The sequence below is a fragment of the Rhipicephalus sanguineus genome, chromosome 3, assembly GCF_013339695.2.
Source record: "Rhipicephalus sanguineus isolate Rsan-2018 chromosome 3, BIME_Rsan_1.4, whole genome shotgun sequence".
Lineage (NCBI taxonomy): Eukaryota > Metazoa > Arthropoda > Arachnida > Ixodida > Ixodidae > Rhipicephalus > Rhipicephalus sanguineus.
In genome coordinates this window covers 136,248,468-136,266,292 of record NC_051178.1, presented here as the reverse complement: position 1 = coordinate 136,266,292, position 17,825 = coordinate 136,248,468, and the positions used below count along the sequence as shown (strand labels likewise).

Genomic DNA, 17,825 nt, shown 5'->3' with positions numbered 1-17,825 from the left:
AAATTTCGACCCCCTGGGGTTCTTTAACGTGCACCTAAAGCTAAGTACATGGGCCTCAAACATTTTCGCCTCCATCAAAATGCAGCCGCTTACTCTTTATGGCCTTTTATTCTGTTTCTAATTAACCTTCTTATTAAATCCAGGGGGTGGGGGTGACCTGAGACTGTGTCCACGATGCTTAACCCTATTCAATTGTTCATTGCGCCCTACGTGGTATCATTGAAAAAAAAAAAAAATCACTGTGCCTCGGTGCCGCTGCGTCCTTCGCGCCTTCGAGGCCGTCATGCCGCTGGTCGGCGGACACTCGATGTACCGTGATCGAAGTGTCGCGGCGTCTTGAGTAAACCTATCCGCACGCGACGCGAGCACCATGGACTTCGCTGCGCGCGCCCATCCGTCGACCGCGGCGCAAAAACGCGCGCCTGTCGTAGGCGCTGCCGCTTCGAAAGAGGAGTCAACGAACATGGCGTTTTGTTCTTGTAGTTTCCGCAATGCACTTGGAAGGCTGCAGCACTTGCTGAGAGCGATGGCGCGCGGGCGCGCTGGAGTGCCCGTATCGTCTTTCGCCGAGAACGCGCGCGCGTTCGACGCTGTCGTTCGTGAACGGGGTGCCTGGCTTGCCACAGAGCGGACGCTCTTTTTTTTTTTCTTTTCTTGGGACAGCGACGGCGTCTGGGTCGCGCATCGCCGGCTCGAGCGGCTCTTCGAAAGCTTTCGTGATGAGCTTTGCCTGCGCGCCGTCTGCGGATCTAGCCTCTCGAAAAGAAAATCCGCGCAGCCCTACACCCCCTGAAGGACTTGACGATAGGGCCAATCCGCCCGTTCAAAGACCCTCTTTGTCTGGGAAATTCTGCTAGATGGGCGCGGGCCGACGCATCCTGTCTTTTTCGCGCGAGTGTGCAGTTTCCAAGGGATGCGCGCGGCCATTATCGGCCAAAGGGCGGGGACGCTGATGTTCCCAGTATTATTTTTCAACGTATACGCACACGCGTCTTCCTGCGACTGCGGGTTGTTGATCTGTGTCGGTCACCCGATCGTTGACATCTTGTAAATTGCACATTTCTCCTAGGAAGTTTAGGCCTAGACTAATGGATATTTCTAGCAACTACAGCTCGAGCCACCGATTCGATAGGAACGTGCTCGTGTGCACCGATTAAAGAGTGAAGGGACTGGAAGAAGATAGCAAAACCGCCACTTGAATCCTAGAATAGTTACCTTTTTGTACAATATACTTTGGCGTTATTAGGCTGCATCAAAAGAAGGTGGAAGGGGGGGGGGGTCATAGGATCTTAGTAACATATAACACATGGAATTACACTCTTTGCGGACGCCCATAGCGGACGCATGGGTGTTTTTGCCGCAGTTGCGCCCTCTGTAAAAAAACTGCCAGAGTGAGAGCATGTGAAGGGCTTTTCGTGTGTGGGCGTCCCACCCTTAATAAAGAATGTTTATTGTCATTGTGTAGACTCGCAGTCATTTTCCAAAACATCGTGCTGTAGGCGCCACTGCGTGAGAAACTGGGTGGCCTTTTGGTCGAACTTGTAGGCTACTGTAATGTTTCCATTTTCATGTCCTGTGGCGAAGACCTAAATACCCAGTGTTTTCAATTGCGATAGCAATTACGTGGACATTCGAAGCAAATTTTTGCCGTCGCCGTGATGCTCCGTGTAAAGTCCAAATCGATAACACAGCTAGCTAGATGAAACGTGGCGGCCGTCTCCGTCGTCACGCGAAAGGCGCATTGAAGGGTGCCGGTAAGGAAAAGGGGAGGGTGGGGGGTGGGGGTCGGAGGAAATCGTGTATCTTGACCAGCCGGGCGTTGTTGGCCGCATGCGCGCGCGCGCAGTATCTTTAGACGAGATCAGCAGACGGTGCATACCTTTGTACATGTTGTGCTGTCGTTGCAAGCTTGCGCTGAGGCCATAGACAGCACGAAGTTCGCTTTGCTCGTTGCAGAGGCTGCATTTCCTTATGTCACCCATTTGTTTAGTTCCACCAGGTTGCATGCCAAAGGAGTGAGCTGCTAGCGTTACTTCACATGGCATTCCAATTTGTCGCTATCGCAATTGCTACTTCCTGTTTGTGGCAAAATTGTGACTTTTAAAATGCAATATTAGGTTTTGTCATAAATAGCATTGGTGTTACTTTACTTTCCTTTTTTTTGTTTACACTCGCAGGTTGCCGCCAACGTGCTAGTGTTTATATGTGGCCACCTGGTGGGGGTGTTTGTGCATTCCATCATGGAGCATGCTCAACGGAAGGCCTTTCTGGACACCCGAAACTGCATCAACGCCCGTTTGCACATGGAGGATGAGAATGAGAAACTCGTAAGCTGCAAGCCCTACCACTATTACACACAAAGTGAGACACACATTACCTGCAGCCTGGCTCTCACCTTCACAATTGTGTGTGTGTTTGTACGTATGCACTCATGCAGGAGAGTGAGCTTTACTGGCGAGCTAAATACAAATCTAGGTTTCAGCTGAATGAGAAAGTTATATGGCAAATATACAAAATTGTGCACATGACCTAGTGAACATATTTGTACTTGTGACCAAATGATTCATTTCTGTGATAAGTAGTGTTGAAGAAAAAAAAGAAAAAAAATATACAAGTGGCGTTATGACAAAATATCTACAAAAGAAAGCACGATGCCTTCAGGAACTCAAGATTAGAAAGTTCCCCTAAGTGCCATCAAATTTCTATTACGATGCACCTCTCCATGAGGTTTAGGGAGACTGAGAATTTCAATTCAATACTGAGAAGGTTAGTGTGGAGAGGAAGGAGGCTTGATTAGAGAAATAAAAAAGACATAATGCAAGACGCAAAATGATGGCAAACTTAAGATGCTATGAGTGGTGTGTGGGTACCAGCACAGCCTCTGGCACCATTGGTACTGTGTGCCATCCAAAGCATTACAAAGTGCTTTGGCATACAATGTCCTTTTCAGTGGATTTAGGCTTTACTAATACCTCAGCTGTCACTGTCAGCTCACAGATACTCGCACATTTATTTCTCATACCTTGACGAGTGTTCCTTCTATAGGATGCATAAGAATATGGAGCGTGAGTGCAGTACACAGGCAGAGTGCCACAGATTATGCAAAAAGCACTTTGTTCTTTGAAACTTTTTAATATCTCCTGGAAGCAGTGGAACTTCACTTATTGCACACTAAAACTTCAAGAAATAGAAACAGCTGCTCAATATTGCTTCACTAAATTGAGAAAACAAAAAAAATGGTGTTAAAGGGACCCTGCGACTGTTCCAAGTAACCATCGAATCACTTCATTAAAGGAGTTTATTGCCCCACGAATCAACAAGCCGCAAAAAATTTTAAGATACATCAAGTACAAGCGGAGTTACAGAGATTTGTCGCACGCTGTAATAGCTTCCTCCCTTCTCTCGTCCCGACGAGCACGCTGGAGGCTAAGCAGGGAGGGATGGCACGGGGGAAAGAAGTTGAGTCATGCACGCGTCATGACCTTGAGCACTTTTTTTCTTTTTTTCTTCGAACGCATGGCTTACATTCAATGTGACTGCGAGTGCCTGTGCGCGGGCACGTGGTGGCATTTTGAGGCAGCTGCAGTAACTATGCACCTCACGATGCTCAAATCAGCCAATAGCCGTGAATTCGGGTGTATAGTATCATAGGCGGAGAGTACAGGGGGCTGGGCCCCCCTCCGGACTGCTTCATGGGGGGCCGAGCCCCCTCGGCAGGATGTTTTTTAAGAGCTTGGCTTGAATCCCCGTCCATTGACAACGGACTGTTGGCCGTCCTGTCTGATAGGACAGGACGGCCAACAGTCTCTCTCTCTCTCTCTCTCTGTATATATATATACAGTGGACTCTCAGTAAACGGAAATCTCTTAAACGGAATTGCTGCTTAAATGGAACAACTGCTTTTAGCATGATTGGTTTCATACCTGAATGTTTCAACCCAGTTCATCTCTCAGTAAACGAAACTCTTGTTAAATGGAACATATTTTCCGGGTCCCTTCAGGTTCCGTTTAATGAGAGTCTACTGCTGTGTATATATATATATATATATATATATATATATATATATATATATATATATATATATATATATATATATATAATATGGAAGGGCAAGTCTGGCCCCTGCCCCCTCCGGGAAAATGAAAACTGTCCGCCTATGCATAGCATCAATTGTAGAAAGAAGAGGGAACGATTTCTAGCTGACGTAAAATACCAGGCCGCGTGGTGTGCTATATGCTCAGGAGCCTCAACTACCGATCGGCAGTGTTTTCTGCCTATGCTGAAAAAATGTTGCAGGTCCCCTTTAACCCCACTTGGAAAGAGCATTAATAAAAGCAATTTTCATTTGGAAACTGTTTGATAAAGGTTTGATTGGTACAAGTAATTGGTGGCCTCTGCGTTATTTCACAGGAACGGTTACTACTGAGCGTGTTGCCACAACATGTCGCCATGGAGATGAAAGAAGACATCATAGCTCCCCGAGCTGGCCAGTTCCATAAGATCTACATACAAAAGCATGAAAATGTCAGGTATGTATTTAATCCTTTCATTTTTTTCTATCCTACACTATGTCATAAGTGGTAAAGTGTAAATAACTTGGAGGAATGAAGCAAGGTACGAGGCAATAAAGTTGTGAGAAATAAGAACTTCAGTTGGCATGGAAAAAAAAAAGAAGGATTGATAAAAAGGGCCCACTTGGTTCATTCATGAGTTACAAATTTATGAATCAGTGTGCACAAGTATAAGTAACGAGTAATTCAGTGGCAAAGTGAAATACCAGAACAATACTTTCGCACATACAAAGCTTAAATGTGCTTGAATGTATTACATCATAGAGTGTGCATCTTGGCCGGGTGTTGTTCTTAAAGCCTGAATGTGAATTCATATCTTTAAAATCAGTCAACTGATGTTATAGTGTGAGGGCATTGTTACAGCTCAACTTCTATTTGGGTCTGATGCAAAAGGGCCTCTAGCATCGCGTCAGTCGCGGCCAGCCAACCTCTGAAAAATAATATACGAGTGCCAGCGGCTCGTGGCACGAGGCAGTCAGAATGTTTTGGCACTTCAGATGGCTGGACGCCACAGCCAACGCTCTTCTTTGGCCTCTGGCCTCCTTCCTCGGCCGTCTGCCATTTTTGTGTGTGCTTATTTGAACATTAAAAAATAAACCAATAGCATTACGGCACAGAATGGGCCCTTGTGAATATCCTTATGCAAAAATCTTGATGAACTTATGTCTAATTCATTACTTAATTTTGGGATGACAATGAGAGTCTATCAAGTGTTGTAACTCAAAAACTACAACACATAACTCAAAACCGATTTCAGTTATGATATCAGCACAGCATATCACATCTGCATGCCAAATTTCATCACTTTATCTCCATAAATAACAAAGTTAGTTTTCATTGCCACATCCCCCCTTAAGTACATTATTCCAGGGGCTTGTGCAGCTGGGATGAACTTTTGCACCTGTTTCGTAAAACACGTGAATGCACATCTGGCTTAACTAACTCTTCTTTTACACCTTTCTTTTTGTGATTATGGTACTTTAACTTGTCATCGGTGTGCTTATTGATCTTGCAGCATCCTGTTTGCTGACATTGTTGGCTTCACAGTGCTGGCCTCTCAGTGTAGCGCCCAAGAATTGGTTAGGCTCCTGAACGAACTATTTGGACGTTTTGACCAGCTGGCTAATGTGAGTTCACCTGTCACACAGCTGTTTGTGTGTTATTGTAAATTTGTTCACGATATTGAGAGTACAGGAAATCTTTATGCGTTGCAAGTATTCTCCTGTTTGAACGTTTCTTTGCTTCTTGTTTTCAGGACAACCACTGTCTGCGCATCAAAATCTTGGGCGACTGCTACTACTGCGTGAGTGGCCTGCCTGAGCCTCGTTCTGACCACGCTCACTGTACTGTTGAAATGGGGCTAGACATGATTGACGCTATAGCGTGAGTGTCACTTGCCTTTTTTACTATTTAAAGATCTGCTTTGGCTCTCATGCTAGGGCTAATATGATACCATGACTATGTACTAACGCTTTCATATAGCCCCCCCTAACATATCTTAACCACGATTTAGCATCACTGAACGAAAGAGATGCCACTGAATCTTGCTTAATGTGTATTCATATGCCTGAAGCACATCGTCAAATGGAAACTGTTACATTATCTAATGATGATGTTTTTTGAAAAGTGTGGCATGAAATCACTAGTAATAGTTACCAGATAACTTATAATCATTTTGGTGTCTTGAAGAAGAACATGCAATAGTGTACACTGAGACCACACAAGGAGTAAAGCCTTAAAATTTTGTTTTTCCTTTTCTGGAGTGAAAACTCGTGATGTTTGCATAAACACTCCATTTCTTGTACCCCTGTAACACACCCAAATCATTAATGTAGCTGAAGCTTGCTAATGCTGCAAGGTTTTGTCTAAGGATTGAAAATAAAGTGTTATTAAACAAAATTTATTTCTGCTGTTTTACTGACACAAGTTAGCACCTTAGACATACTAAACATTAAAATATTAAACACATTAAAAATATTGAGGAAACAAAGAGAGCTCGACATTTCAGTCAAAGAAGTTTTGGGAAAAATATGGGTATGGTACGAGCACACTTTGTTTGATTTGAGGTAGTGAAGGCCACTGACTTATTAAAGAAGGTTTCGCACCTCCATGAGACAATGCAACATGCGCTCAGAAAGCTCGCTGCCTACAATAAGTGTGTACAGATGCAAGAATAACAGTTCTTTTGCTGTTCGGGAAAGTATGTCATTTGTGCGATTGTTCATGTCAGTGCTTTCAATTCAGCAATGTTCTCAACTTAGCAACATGGCCCTGAGCTTCCGCTGACTTCGTTAGGTCGATGTTTAATAGTACTTTCATTCTTAGCTGCAGAAAGAGTAGCCAAAAAGCACCTTAACCTTTCGTGCTTTGACCCATTACAGGTCGGTTGTGGAAGCCACAGAGGTACAACTCAACATGCGGGTAGGCATTCACACGGGCCGGGTGCTATGCGGTGTACTGGGCCTGCGCAAGTGGCAGTACGATGTTTGGTCCAACGATGTCACTTTGGCCAATGCAATGGAGGCTGGCGGCATCCCAGGGTGCGTATATCATGGTGCTGAGGGAGAACAACATAACTGTCATGTTTTCGGAATACTTTAAGTTCATGACAGCAAGAAAACGATTGACCGAAGGAGTCACATCAGTGTAGATTGCAACCATAGCATGTCGGTAGAACTCAAATTGCCTGAACCCATTGCATGTGTACTGATGCCACTTGACGATTGTCTCCAACAAAATGGTTTCAGCAAGTTCATATGGCATTCTGTAGCACCAGATAGTACTTACCAATGCTGTTGGTGCCAACTGTTTGTATCATTCTAAAAAGACAGGGCGTGCAAGCACGGACACAAGAAAAAAGTCAGGACATCACAAACGCCAGCGTTTGTGGTTTCCCAACTTCTTTCTTGTGTCCGTATTTGCACGCCCTGTCTTTTTAGATTGAATACTTGCCAACTAGCTCAGCTCTCTGTTATTCTAAGCTGTTTGGATCGTGTCTGGCAGCCTAAATTCACTATTATCATTTGGAGGTTTTCTGTAGCACTGCTGTTACCTATAATCATGGTACCTCCACACTCAGGTCGAATCTGTTTCATCTTGCACCTCATAGTGACAACAGAAGAGAAATACAAGTGCAGTTGTATTTTACTGGCACAGATAGAAGTTAGTCGCATTCTATTCTTTGGAATGAAAATACGTGAAGGAATATTTCAAAAGGACACTAAAGTGAAACAATGAATCGGTTTAGATTGATAAAGTGTACTCTGATAACTATAATGTCTTTAATTTCACCATAATAAGTTTATTAATAGAAGAGAACATTAAGGTCAAAGTTCCATTTTTAAATTTTGTGCCAAAATCTATGAGGATATCACAAAAACTATTTGTTGTTTGTAGGTGTCTTCAGCCATAACTTACTGCATGAAATTTCATTAGTGTACAATTATTTTTTCTGACCAGCCATTTGTAACTTGCAAACAAACATACTAAACAACTATGCAAATCATACTGTCCTTCGCCTGTCTTATTTGAGCACTCTGTGTGAATGTTGCGCTGCAATGCCCAAAAGAGTAAATTTATTTTCATGGTTTCAAATTTTTTCACCTCATATGTGAGCTTTCATTGAGCATGCATAGTTGCTGCATGAATTAAATAAAAGTCCATGACAGGGAGCAACAGCCTTTCATGCTTTCTGAATACACTCAAACCTCGTTATAACGAACTCGGATATAACGAATTATCGGTTATAACGAAGTAAATGAAGAATAGCCTTGTCATAGCTACAGTGTTAAAAATAAACGTTTATAACGAATTTTCGGATATAACGAAGTTATTTTCGTGGCAGATGAGACTTTGTTATAATGAGGTTTGAGTGTATGAGCGATGTGGGTTCCCTTCATGGTTGATCAGAAAGAGAGAGAGAGAGATGAAGTTGAGTTAGGGAAAAGATGCAACTTCTGCAGCCCTAAAAGGGAGATTGATTGATTGATTGATTGGTTGGTTGATTGATTGATTGATTGATTGATTGATTGATTGATTGATTGATTGATTGACAAGTGGCACGGCAGACCGGTTTGATTATGGCATTCCAAGTCAGCACATTCTAGCTTAAAGGGACACTAAAGGCAAATATTAAGTCGAGAAGCGTACATCGTCCTGTCCACTTCGTTTCTGGTGTCTCGTCCTTAGCGCAGTTACAAATTTTTTCAAATATTAAGTAGACATGGATTGTTGAAATAGCGGTCCAGAAACCTCGTAGTGCTACTTTTATGTCAAGGAAGTGCTTATTTTGAAATAAAATCAGCGTTTTAGTGGTCCGCATCGCGTTAGCGCACTTCAAGTCACCCGCCTGAAATCCAACTTTCATACGTCCCTGCTGCCGTGCCCAACGTTGCCCGCCTTTACTGTGCGGCCACCGACACTAGTAGCAGCAGAGCGAAAGTAGCGGGACCCACAGCAGTAACAACGGCCATCGAAGCCATCGAAGCTTGCCGCAATCAGCGCAATGGATGTGGATGGAGAACTTGACGAGACATTGGCTCGCGACGCTGGGATCCAATTCAGCGACTAAGCCACTCTGAGCGTGAGGGTTCCGCGGCACCCCGTGAAAAGACACATTGGTTTCCTTGCTGCAGCACTGGCGGTGTGCACCATTCGGGCATCCAGCAACATCACATACATGCGACATTTTGTCGAACTTTCTGTCAGAGCAACTTTCACGAGCGTGCAAAACACACGCGGCAGTATGCGATACCTGAAACTACCACTGAGACGCGACCGCGTGAGCGAAGCAGGGCGCCTGGTAGAAGCGCAATTCGGCAAAAACGGAACCTTTGAACCACGCGCGCCGTTCCCCATGGCAACGCCACAGAGGTTCTTTTTTCCATGAATCAAACAGAAACAAACAAACAGCGTTTTATTACGTCTTTTGATGCACGGAAGGTTCTTTTATCATTGCTGCTAGTTTGATTACTAGTGATTTATTGTAGGCAGACTCTCATACGTCATCGGGATCACTTGAAAATGTCCCACTCGTGGTGCTCATCATGTGATACATTTAGCTTAATACTTCGGTAAGTAGGGCACTGCTGTTGATAATATTGCCGTTTTAGACGTTGTCATACATTGAGCTTTCACTCTGACATAAATTGTTATTTACCTTTAGTGTCCCTTTAAATAAAGAGTGTCTGTTGTGGAGCTGGTCTGTTTAGGTAACGGAAGCGTGTGTCATAAGATGAACTGATTCCACTTCCGCACTCACTTTTAGCGGCAATTCTTAACCATGACACTATGTACTGATCAGGGTTATGTCACCCTCTCGTTTCCTCACAGGCGTGTACATGTGACAGAGGCAACTGTGGAGTGTCTGCACGGCGAGTACCAGTTGGAACCAGGCAGAGGGCAGGAGCGCAACAGCTACTTGCGTGAACACAATGTCAACACATTCTTCATTCGACCACCTGCACACAGGAGAAAGGTGCGCTCAACCTTTGTAAGGCTTCTCTCGTGACAAGATACTTAACACTGCCTGATATTTCGTCACATTTGCCCTAGTCTGTGAATGTCTGGTCTCGCCCCTGAGCATTGTAAGGACCCTGTAGATCAGCTTTCTTTGGTTTCTGAAGTGGTAAAGACCGACTCATAATACACGGTAAACGTGACAAGCAGCGGTGATTCTTTCATGGTGTAGAGTTAAAGGGGCCCTGCAACACTTTTTCAAGTAATCATTAAATGGCTTCATTAAAATCGACTGCCACAAGAATTTTTAGAATTCGTCAAGTACGAGTGGAGTTCAGGGATTTGTTGCATGCTTCAAGCGTTTTCTCCCTCCTTTTGTACCAGCGAGCGTGCTGAAAGTTACGCAGGGGGGGGGGGTGATGAACTGAGGGGCTAGAAGATGCATCCGTTCGTCAGTGCGTGCCACGATCTTGAGCACTTTCTTTTCTTCTTTTTTCTTTGAATGCGCGACTTACGTTTAGTGCGACTGTGAGCGTGTGCGCGGGCATGTGGCGGCATTTTGCGGCAGCAGCAGTAACTAAGCGGCAGCTCACGATGCTCAAATCAGCCAGTGGCTGTGGACTTTGGGTTTATGACGCGGTCATTTGGGTTTATGGCATCATTTGTCGAGAGAAGAGGGACCAATCTCTAGCTGACTTTGAGAACTAATTGTAAATTCCAGGCCCCGTGCTGCGATATGTTAGGCTCGAGTGTTCTCGGGAGCCTCGACTACCGATCAGCAGCGTTTTCTGACCACGCTGAAAAAGTGTTGCAGGGCCCCTTTAAAGATTTTGTTAATAAGGGCATAAAAAATTCTCGCGCTTTTGTTTTCCATGTGACCACATGCTTCATGTAGAATGTCATTAGTTTTGTGAACACCAGTTTTTAAACTTAGACAGACTCAGATCTTAAAGCATAGCAGATTCATTATCATAGGTACAGCTTTTACAAAGCTATCTTCTTGCACTTTTGCTTCTGTAGTGTTTGCATTGCTAGGATGCAACAGTCGTTTATTAAAAGACTGGCTGAGCGAGGGACCTGAAATTCACATTTGCTTGTGATGGTAAATCTCTGTCAACGATTGCATTTCTTTTGAAACACAGACGATGCTGTTCAACCAGCTGCACGTTCGACGCATGGCTGGTCGCAAGCTGTCATTCAAGAATGTCTCCAATGTGGTGGTGCAGCTGTTGCACTCTATCAAGTACAGCATTGATGTGCCCTTTGCCAACATGGCCATGCCTGGCCCCAGTGGTACAGCTGAGAAGCAGCCTAGCAAAAAGGTGATCTGCTTTCTACAGAGTAAAACTTAAAAGCTGCTCATTAACATTGTCTGCTATTAGGTGCAGTGTTAAAGGAACACTTAACTGGAACACTAAACAAGTTTACACTCATGAGCAATTCTTTGAGAACTCTATTGTCGTTAATTTCGCAATTGTAGGCTCGTTGTTAGAGGATGACATGAAGGTCAGTGTTTTGTACTTGAATTTTATGCCGAAACTCCAGCACCTCAATGTCTGTGTTACGTCACAGATTTCAGCCTTTTCTTCGTATCTTGGTCACACTACCTCAAGAAAATTTCTCGAAACTTGCAATGTTCTTGACAGTGTGTGATGTAGACAAACAATTGGAGCATGCTGCTTCGCTTTGAATGACCCGCTGTGCGGACATGTACCTTATTGTGTAATCCTCGGTGATTTTTTTCTTTCTGTTCCTTTTTTCTTGTGCGGTGTCTTAGCTACACTTGTGCTCTTTGTGATGAAGTTTTTTCCTACTTACCATTGTTTTTCTCTACCATGCCCTTATTTCTACTTATGCCTTCTGACTTTATCGTTAATATTTTTACTTGCGATGTCCTATATTCTTTCTTGTGATGCGAGTTTATTTGCTGATTGTTGCAGGCTGTTACGTTCTTCGTACATATTTTTGTGTATAACCCACTCCTGCCGGGACAAAGCATAATTCATTTTACCACTAAAGAGTTATGTCTGCCCTAGCCGATGTATTAGTAAAAAAAAAAGCTACGATGTCACGGTGAGTTGGTGTAGAAATTTCAACAGAACACAAAGTGGCATCGCCACTTGTGTTCTCTTTTTGTGCATCACCCACCTTACCAAGCTTTTTCTGGTGGCAAGAGTGTGTGTTTGTTCTATTGTGGAAGGATAATTTACTAATACAAGAGAAGTCGCTTTTCTTTTTGGTGTCCCTTTATGGAGAGCCAGCAGTTCACTATACTTTACTATACAAAAGCTTGTACACAAACACTTTGTACTGGCTTCGTCGACTTTCTTCGCTTGGACCAGCACAGGGTGGTGTTTTTATCAGTTGTGAAATTGTACACCATCAGAATTCAGTAAACTTTACCACTATGAATGATATTTTAACTTGTGCAAGGCATGTTGGACATAACCGTCCAACATGATGTGCAAGGAACATAATGTTGCTGTCAAGAAGTCTCATAATGAGAAATGGAGATTCGATCGACAAGAAAGAGCTTTACTATGGTGAATATGGCAGGCATAGCACGCATATAGCAAAAAAGCACCATAAAATCTGCAGGAACGCTTAGCTCTTTCTTAATCTGTGAGCCATTTCAAGACACCTACTCATTCTGTATGGTATCTAATTTTTTTTTTTTTGTCTGCTGTCATTATGGCTTTTGAAAACTGCTATGTCATTGTTGAATTTGCAAGCTGTGAGTGCTGATTTTTATACTACCTTTGTTTTTTCAGTTCAAGATGACTGATAAACTGCACAAACCACTAAAGAAAAGGTACCGTTTAATTATTCATATCTAGAGCTTGCTTTTTGAAAGTTTCAATGTATGAATGTGTCAAAGTACTGTATATTGTCTGCTCGCAACCGCTACACCTGAAGAAAGTTCAAAGAACAGGATGAAAAGTTTGTTACTATTTTTTAGTGGAGGCAGCCGTACATAACCTCTTTTTTTTTCTATTTTTCCTTCTCTCAGTGCATTGTATAAACATAGTTAAAATATTTACAGTGACCTAAATTTGGGATTTTTGAAAACAGCTGACTATGTTGGGAAAATCGCACATCAACTGTTTACATAACCAACACATCTAGCAGTAGACTAGTTTCTTGTAGAAATGCGTTGTGGCAGAACTTAGCGACTGTGAAGCATTTTCAAAATTAGGCATGAATTCAATAAAATTCTGAAGCATGTAGTTTCTGATGATAGAAATTTTACAGATGTGAAAGAAAGTAGCACTTTTTGATGAGTATGTCGACACTTTGCATTATGTCTTGTCATAAAATTCTGTTCCCGTTCGTTAACAAAGTATGCGCTGACTAGCTCAACACTCAGTAGTTATTTACATTGATTATGTGTGGGTTAGAAAAGCAGGAATTGTAGTGCTAAGATTGGAAACCGTTTCAATTTTTGTCAGGCATTCGGTGGTGTACCATCAGCCGAGCAATCGGATAAATAAGTACCTGGCTCAGGCCATCGAGGCACGCAGTGTGGACAGAGAGAAATCCAATCATGTCAACATGGTTACCCTCTGGTTCAAGGACAAGACCAAGGAGGAACAGGTAAGCCTTGTGGCATTGCACTAGCATTTTTATAACACACTGCATGTTACCCTTAATCGCTGGCACAACCAGCTGACTGTCATAACGATGGCTCTTGCAATTTCTTGACCTCAATTTTCATAGAGCAGTACTATAACCAAGATATATCTGCATTACTGTAACTTTCGTTACATTTGAGGTATATTAGTAAGAGTGTGCCTTTAATTGTTTCCCTCTCCTAATGTCACATAATGTGTTCAACCACCAAAAAGTTGAGCACTGTTGAAAAGTCAAGCTTTTGTTCGCAAGAGATATGGTAATAAAGAAAGCAAACAGTATGGTGTACAAACTGCAAAAGCACCACCTCAGGCAATAAAGGGGAATTGAGTGGTGAAACAGTGGAGTCTTACTAAAGCTGCATTGAAGTTTAGTTAAAGACTTTAGGTCCAATGTCCAGCCAACCATAGCGATGCTGATATATGTGGCCTCTTTGTGAAAATACAACACACACATCTAAACCGTTGGTGCACAACACGCGGCTCCTGCTATGCTTTACCATAGTTATAGCCAGTGTAACTCCCCGCTAAATTAACTACCCTGTGCAATGCAACAGTAAGGTAAAGAAAAATTGCTCATGGCACTTTAGATATGAACATACCAAATGATGGTGTTAACAGGCAAGATATAGTAAGCTAACTGAAATCTAGCATAGCGATGCAGAGCTATCAATCAGTCATGCAATTAATAAATAAGTAAATAAATTAGTTTTAATAATAAATTCCAGTAAGAAATTTGTACGTTATGTCTAAACTAATGTGCAAAAGGCTAGTTGCCAGTTCCAAGGCAAAATGAGATTCGTCAAATTGGACAGTGTACTCTGAATTACTAAGGCAAAAGCCTTCGATGCCTCACCAAATGCGAAAACTGACCAGCGTCCCACATCGGCTTCTCCCATCAGCGGCAGTCAACACGAGTGACGCAAAAAGTCGTCATCACAAGGATGACGTTGCCATATTATGTCATGACATCACAGATGGCCAAAATTTGTGATTTCACCACCTCATTGTTTGGTCAAAGGTGGGCCGATCCTGGAGGCAGTGCAAAACCACATTAGTTGCAGAAACCTTTTGGAGGGGGGCGCAGGAGGTTGAATACATTGACTTAGAAGAAAAAGAAGAGGACGGCTTCCACCTTCGAGTCAACTGAGGCGGATGAATAAGGGGATCTGTAAGTTCTACAGCGAACGATGTTATGAGATCAGAACAACCGTGCCGTAGTTGTCCGCCGCCGCTACTGCTGGTGTCTGTAACCGCTATCGCGTGAAATAAGAAAAAATGAAAAGAGAATGAAAATATCCAGGAACGGATGGGATTTCAAACCGGACTCTCGGTGTGGCAGTAGAGTCTACTACGACAGAGCCATGCTGGTGCTTGAAACTCCTTTAAAAAAAATACCCTATACAGGTGTCATGCCGGGCAAGGAGTCATGTTAACGTATGTAGTATAGCGTGGCAGAAGAGTAAAATAACAACCAGGCATCACACAATGGTAATTGCACAACGGGTGTGTGGTTTAGAGCTTTCCATCCTCTACATAGTGATCCGCCATAATTCTCTGTCGTCATCAGCCACATGCAGCATCAACAAAGTGCACATAATGTCTTACAGATGTGTAGCGGGTACCTCGCTTATCCACAGAAAGACGAATAATGGCATAGTGGGTGCTTCCCTACTTCACAAAAATTATGATTTATGGCGTAGTGGATACCTTGCATGTTTACTTGTATTAGTTGCCCCAAGAGAGCTTAGAACGGGCTCTAGAGAGGCAGCTCTTCCAGCTTTTGCTGTATCTGTGCTGCATGTTTCACGCAGGCCTGGCATTTCTTTTATTGCGATAACAATTATATGGACACTCTCGGCTGATTTTTTGTCGTCGCCGTCATGTCCCGGATATGTATATGTATGTATATATCAATAAAAGCCACAGATAAAAATAATTCAGGAGAAAAAAATTCCGAAGCGCTCGGCCGGGGTTTGAACCTGCGACCCCTTGCTCCGCAGCTCGCTGCCTCAGACAATTACGCCATGCTTCATTCATTCTCCAGGACACTAACGGAAGAATACAAATGCATGCGGTGTTAGGTGAAACGCACAGGACGCCACACGTGGCCAAATTAAAATTATGCAAGACGTGGGCCATGTAGCATCGTTCCCCACGCTGCGTCGTATTGCTGGGGACCCATCCTAGTTTTCCATTTTGGGGTTGTAGCGCCATGCCACTCGTGGCCAGTCGGCCGGGGGAAAGTCGGCCGGGGAAGAACGTCCTGTGGCTCGTGGTGGCGCGAGCTAGTGGGAACGCTTTGGCTTTGTAGACTTATGCCACAGGAGGGAGGAAACGAGACGGCTCACAGTATATATGTTACACCGCAACCAGAATCCTGAGGCTAAAATTACAGTGCAAACGCACAAGACACTTACGGAGAAAAGAAACATATGACACAAGCGCTAACAACTGCTTTATTCTTTCATACGCCAATGCATATATAAGCCCAAGCAAAACTTACCGCACATACGCACACAACAATAGCTCTAAACCAAAATGTGTATCAAGGATGATAGTGTACTAGATACACAAAGACATGAAATCATATTCACATGGGTGCAGGGACAAAGAAATAAAGAAGAAGTAAGAAGGACAAAGAAGTGCATTTGTACTGTAATTTTAGCCTCAGGAATATGTACCAACATGAGCCAAATGAAGTTTTACCTTAGTGAGCAGAATCGACATCCACAGGAAACGCGAGCCGTGGTTTCACGTGCCATTGCCAAGCGCCGTCTTTATTTTCTTCTTTTGAGGTCGCGCACTCTGCGCTTTTGTTTGCCGCCCCTAAGGAAGGCGCTGCAGGGTCTTGGAATAACGCAAGCACAAAAGTCCGAGAGCGGCTTACGTTCTGCGTATGCGTCCTGGTGGCTCGCAAATTTCTTGGGTCCCCAATTGTAAAACTTTCCAGTGTTTTGCCGGAGTTGGGATGTGCGCCTTCGACTTGTACTTTGACATACAGGGCGTGGTCGACCGTGTTGGCGCGATTATCTCTTGAGGGGGAGTTTTGTACGTCTTGTGCGTTCACTGCAAAGTTTGCGTTGAAGCCATAGACCACACGAAGGTCACTTTGCTCGCTGCAGCGGCCGCGTTTGCGAAAGGAGTGATCTGCTAGCTAGAATAGTCAACGTAGCGGTTAGTTGAAGTAACAACTGTGACAGTTCGCACTCGTCCTATGTGTACCTGTGTAGTTCTTTTCATGCATGCTTCTTTTTGTTTGAGCAGCGCACTGCAGTTGTCGAGCTGTGACAGTTGTTAGTTCACACTCGCCTTGTGTGTTTTCATTTCCTGCGTCCTTTGTGCCTGAGCAGCGCATAGTAAGTTTCTAGCTGCTTGCCGCTCTTCCTGCGACATTCCAATTTCTTGCTATCGCATTCCTTGCTTCACCCTTGAGGCGAAACTGTGACTTTTTTTAGGTTTCAGTTCATCTGCTGCCAAACTTGAGGATTCATGAAGTCGTTTTTCACTTAGCACAATTTCCTTATCAACATGTAAAGTCTATGCAATTAAAAAAATCGCTTGCAGTCCTTTTTTTTTTCATATTTGCTGCCCATTACAACTTCATTAAAAATTGTGGTTAGTTGCCAATGCCTTTAATGATTGCCTTTAGGTTTCCATAACACAACTTGCACAGTATGATCACTTGACTGATGTTCCACTGTACTACCGTTGGCTAATTACCAAGGCATTTGTGTTCAGGGCATTTCAGTGTAGGGACCTTGTGTTAGTGCTGCAGTTCCAACTCCTGTTCTTCCGTTGAGCATTAAAGCAAAGGTTTTTATCTTCTTTGTCATGCAGTACCACCGTGAGAAGGATCACGGCTTTGGCAACAGCCTCGCTTGCATCCTAGGAGTACTTCTCTTGCTGAGTGGAGTCGAGGCCACTTGTGCTACCAAGGTAGGGAACACTTGAAAAGCTGCTTGGACTAACAGAGCTCCTTAGCGCCCCTCATGCCTTCCCTGGTTATAAGGCCATATATCCTAGATATACAGGGTGTTTCAAGAAATGTTCCAACCTTCTCAAAAATCAGGAAAATTCGATATTTGATTGCTGCCTTCAGAATCGGTTTCTTCTTGTAGTGGCAGGGATTTTAAGATGGTTAAAGAAATTTTTTGGCTGTAATTAA

General features: G+C 43.5%; 1 protein-coding gene across 1 annotated transcript; it reads left to right on the top strand.

Moving 5' to 3' along the window:
• Positions 1 to 283: 283 nt before the first annotated feature.
• On the top strand, positions 284 to 17,584 carry LOC119385889 (adenylate cyclase type 1; the record flags this gene model as incomplete). The annotated part of the gene is given in 11 exon segments (XM_037653257.1): positions 284 to 292; positions 2,178 to 2,327; positions 4,411 to 4,529; positions 5,587 to 5,698; positions 5,827 to 5,954; positions 6,953 to 7,111; positions 9,903 to 10,047; positions 11,171 to 11,350; positions 12,800 to 12,840; positions 13,478 to 13,622; positions 17,498 to 17,584. Coding segments are annotated over 11 exon segments (1,275 nt in total), but the record flags the coding sequence as incomplete, so codon positions are not given.
• Positions 17,585 to 17,825: the final 241 nt, after the last annotated feature.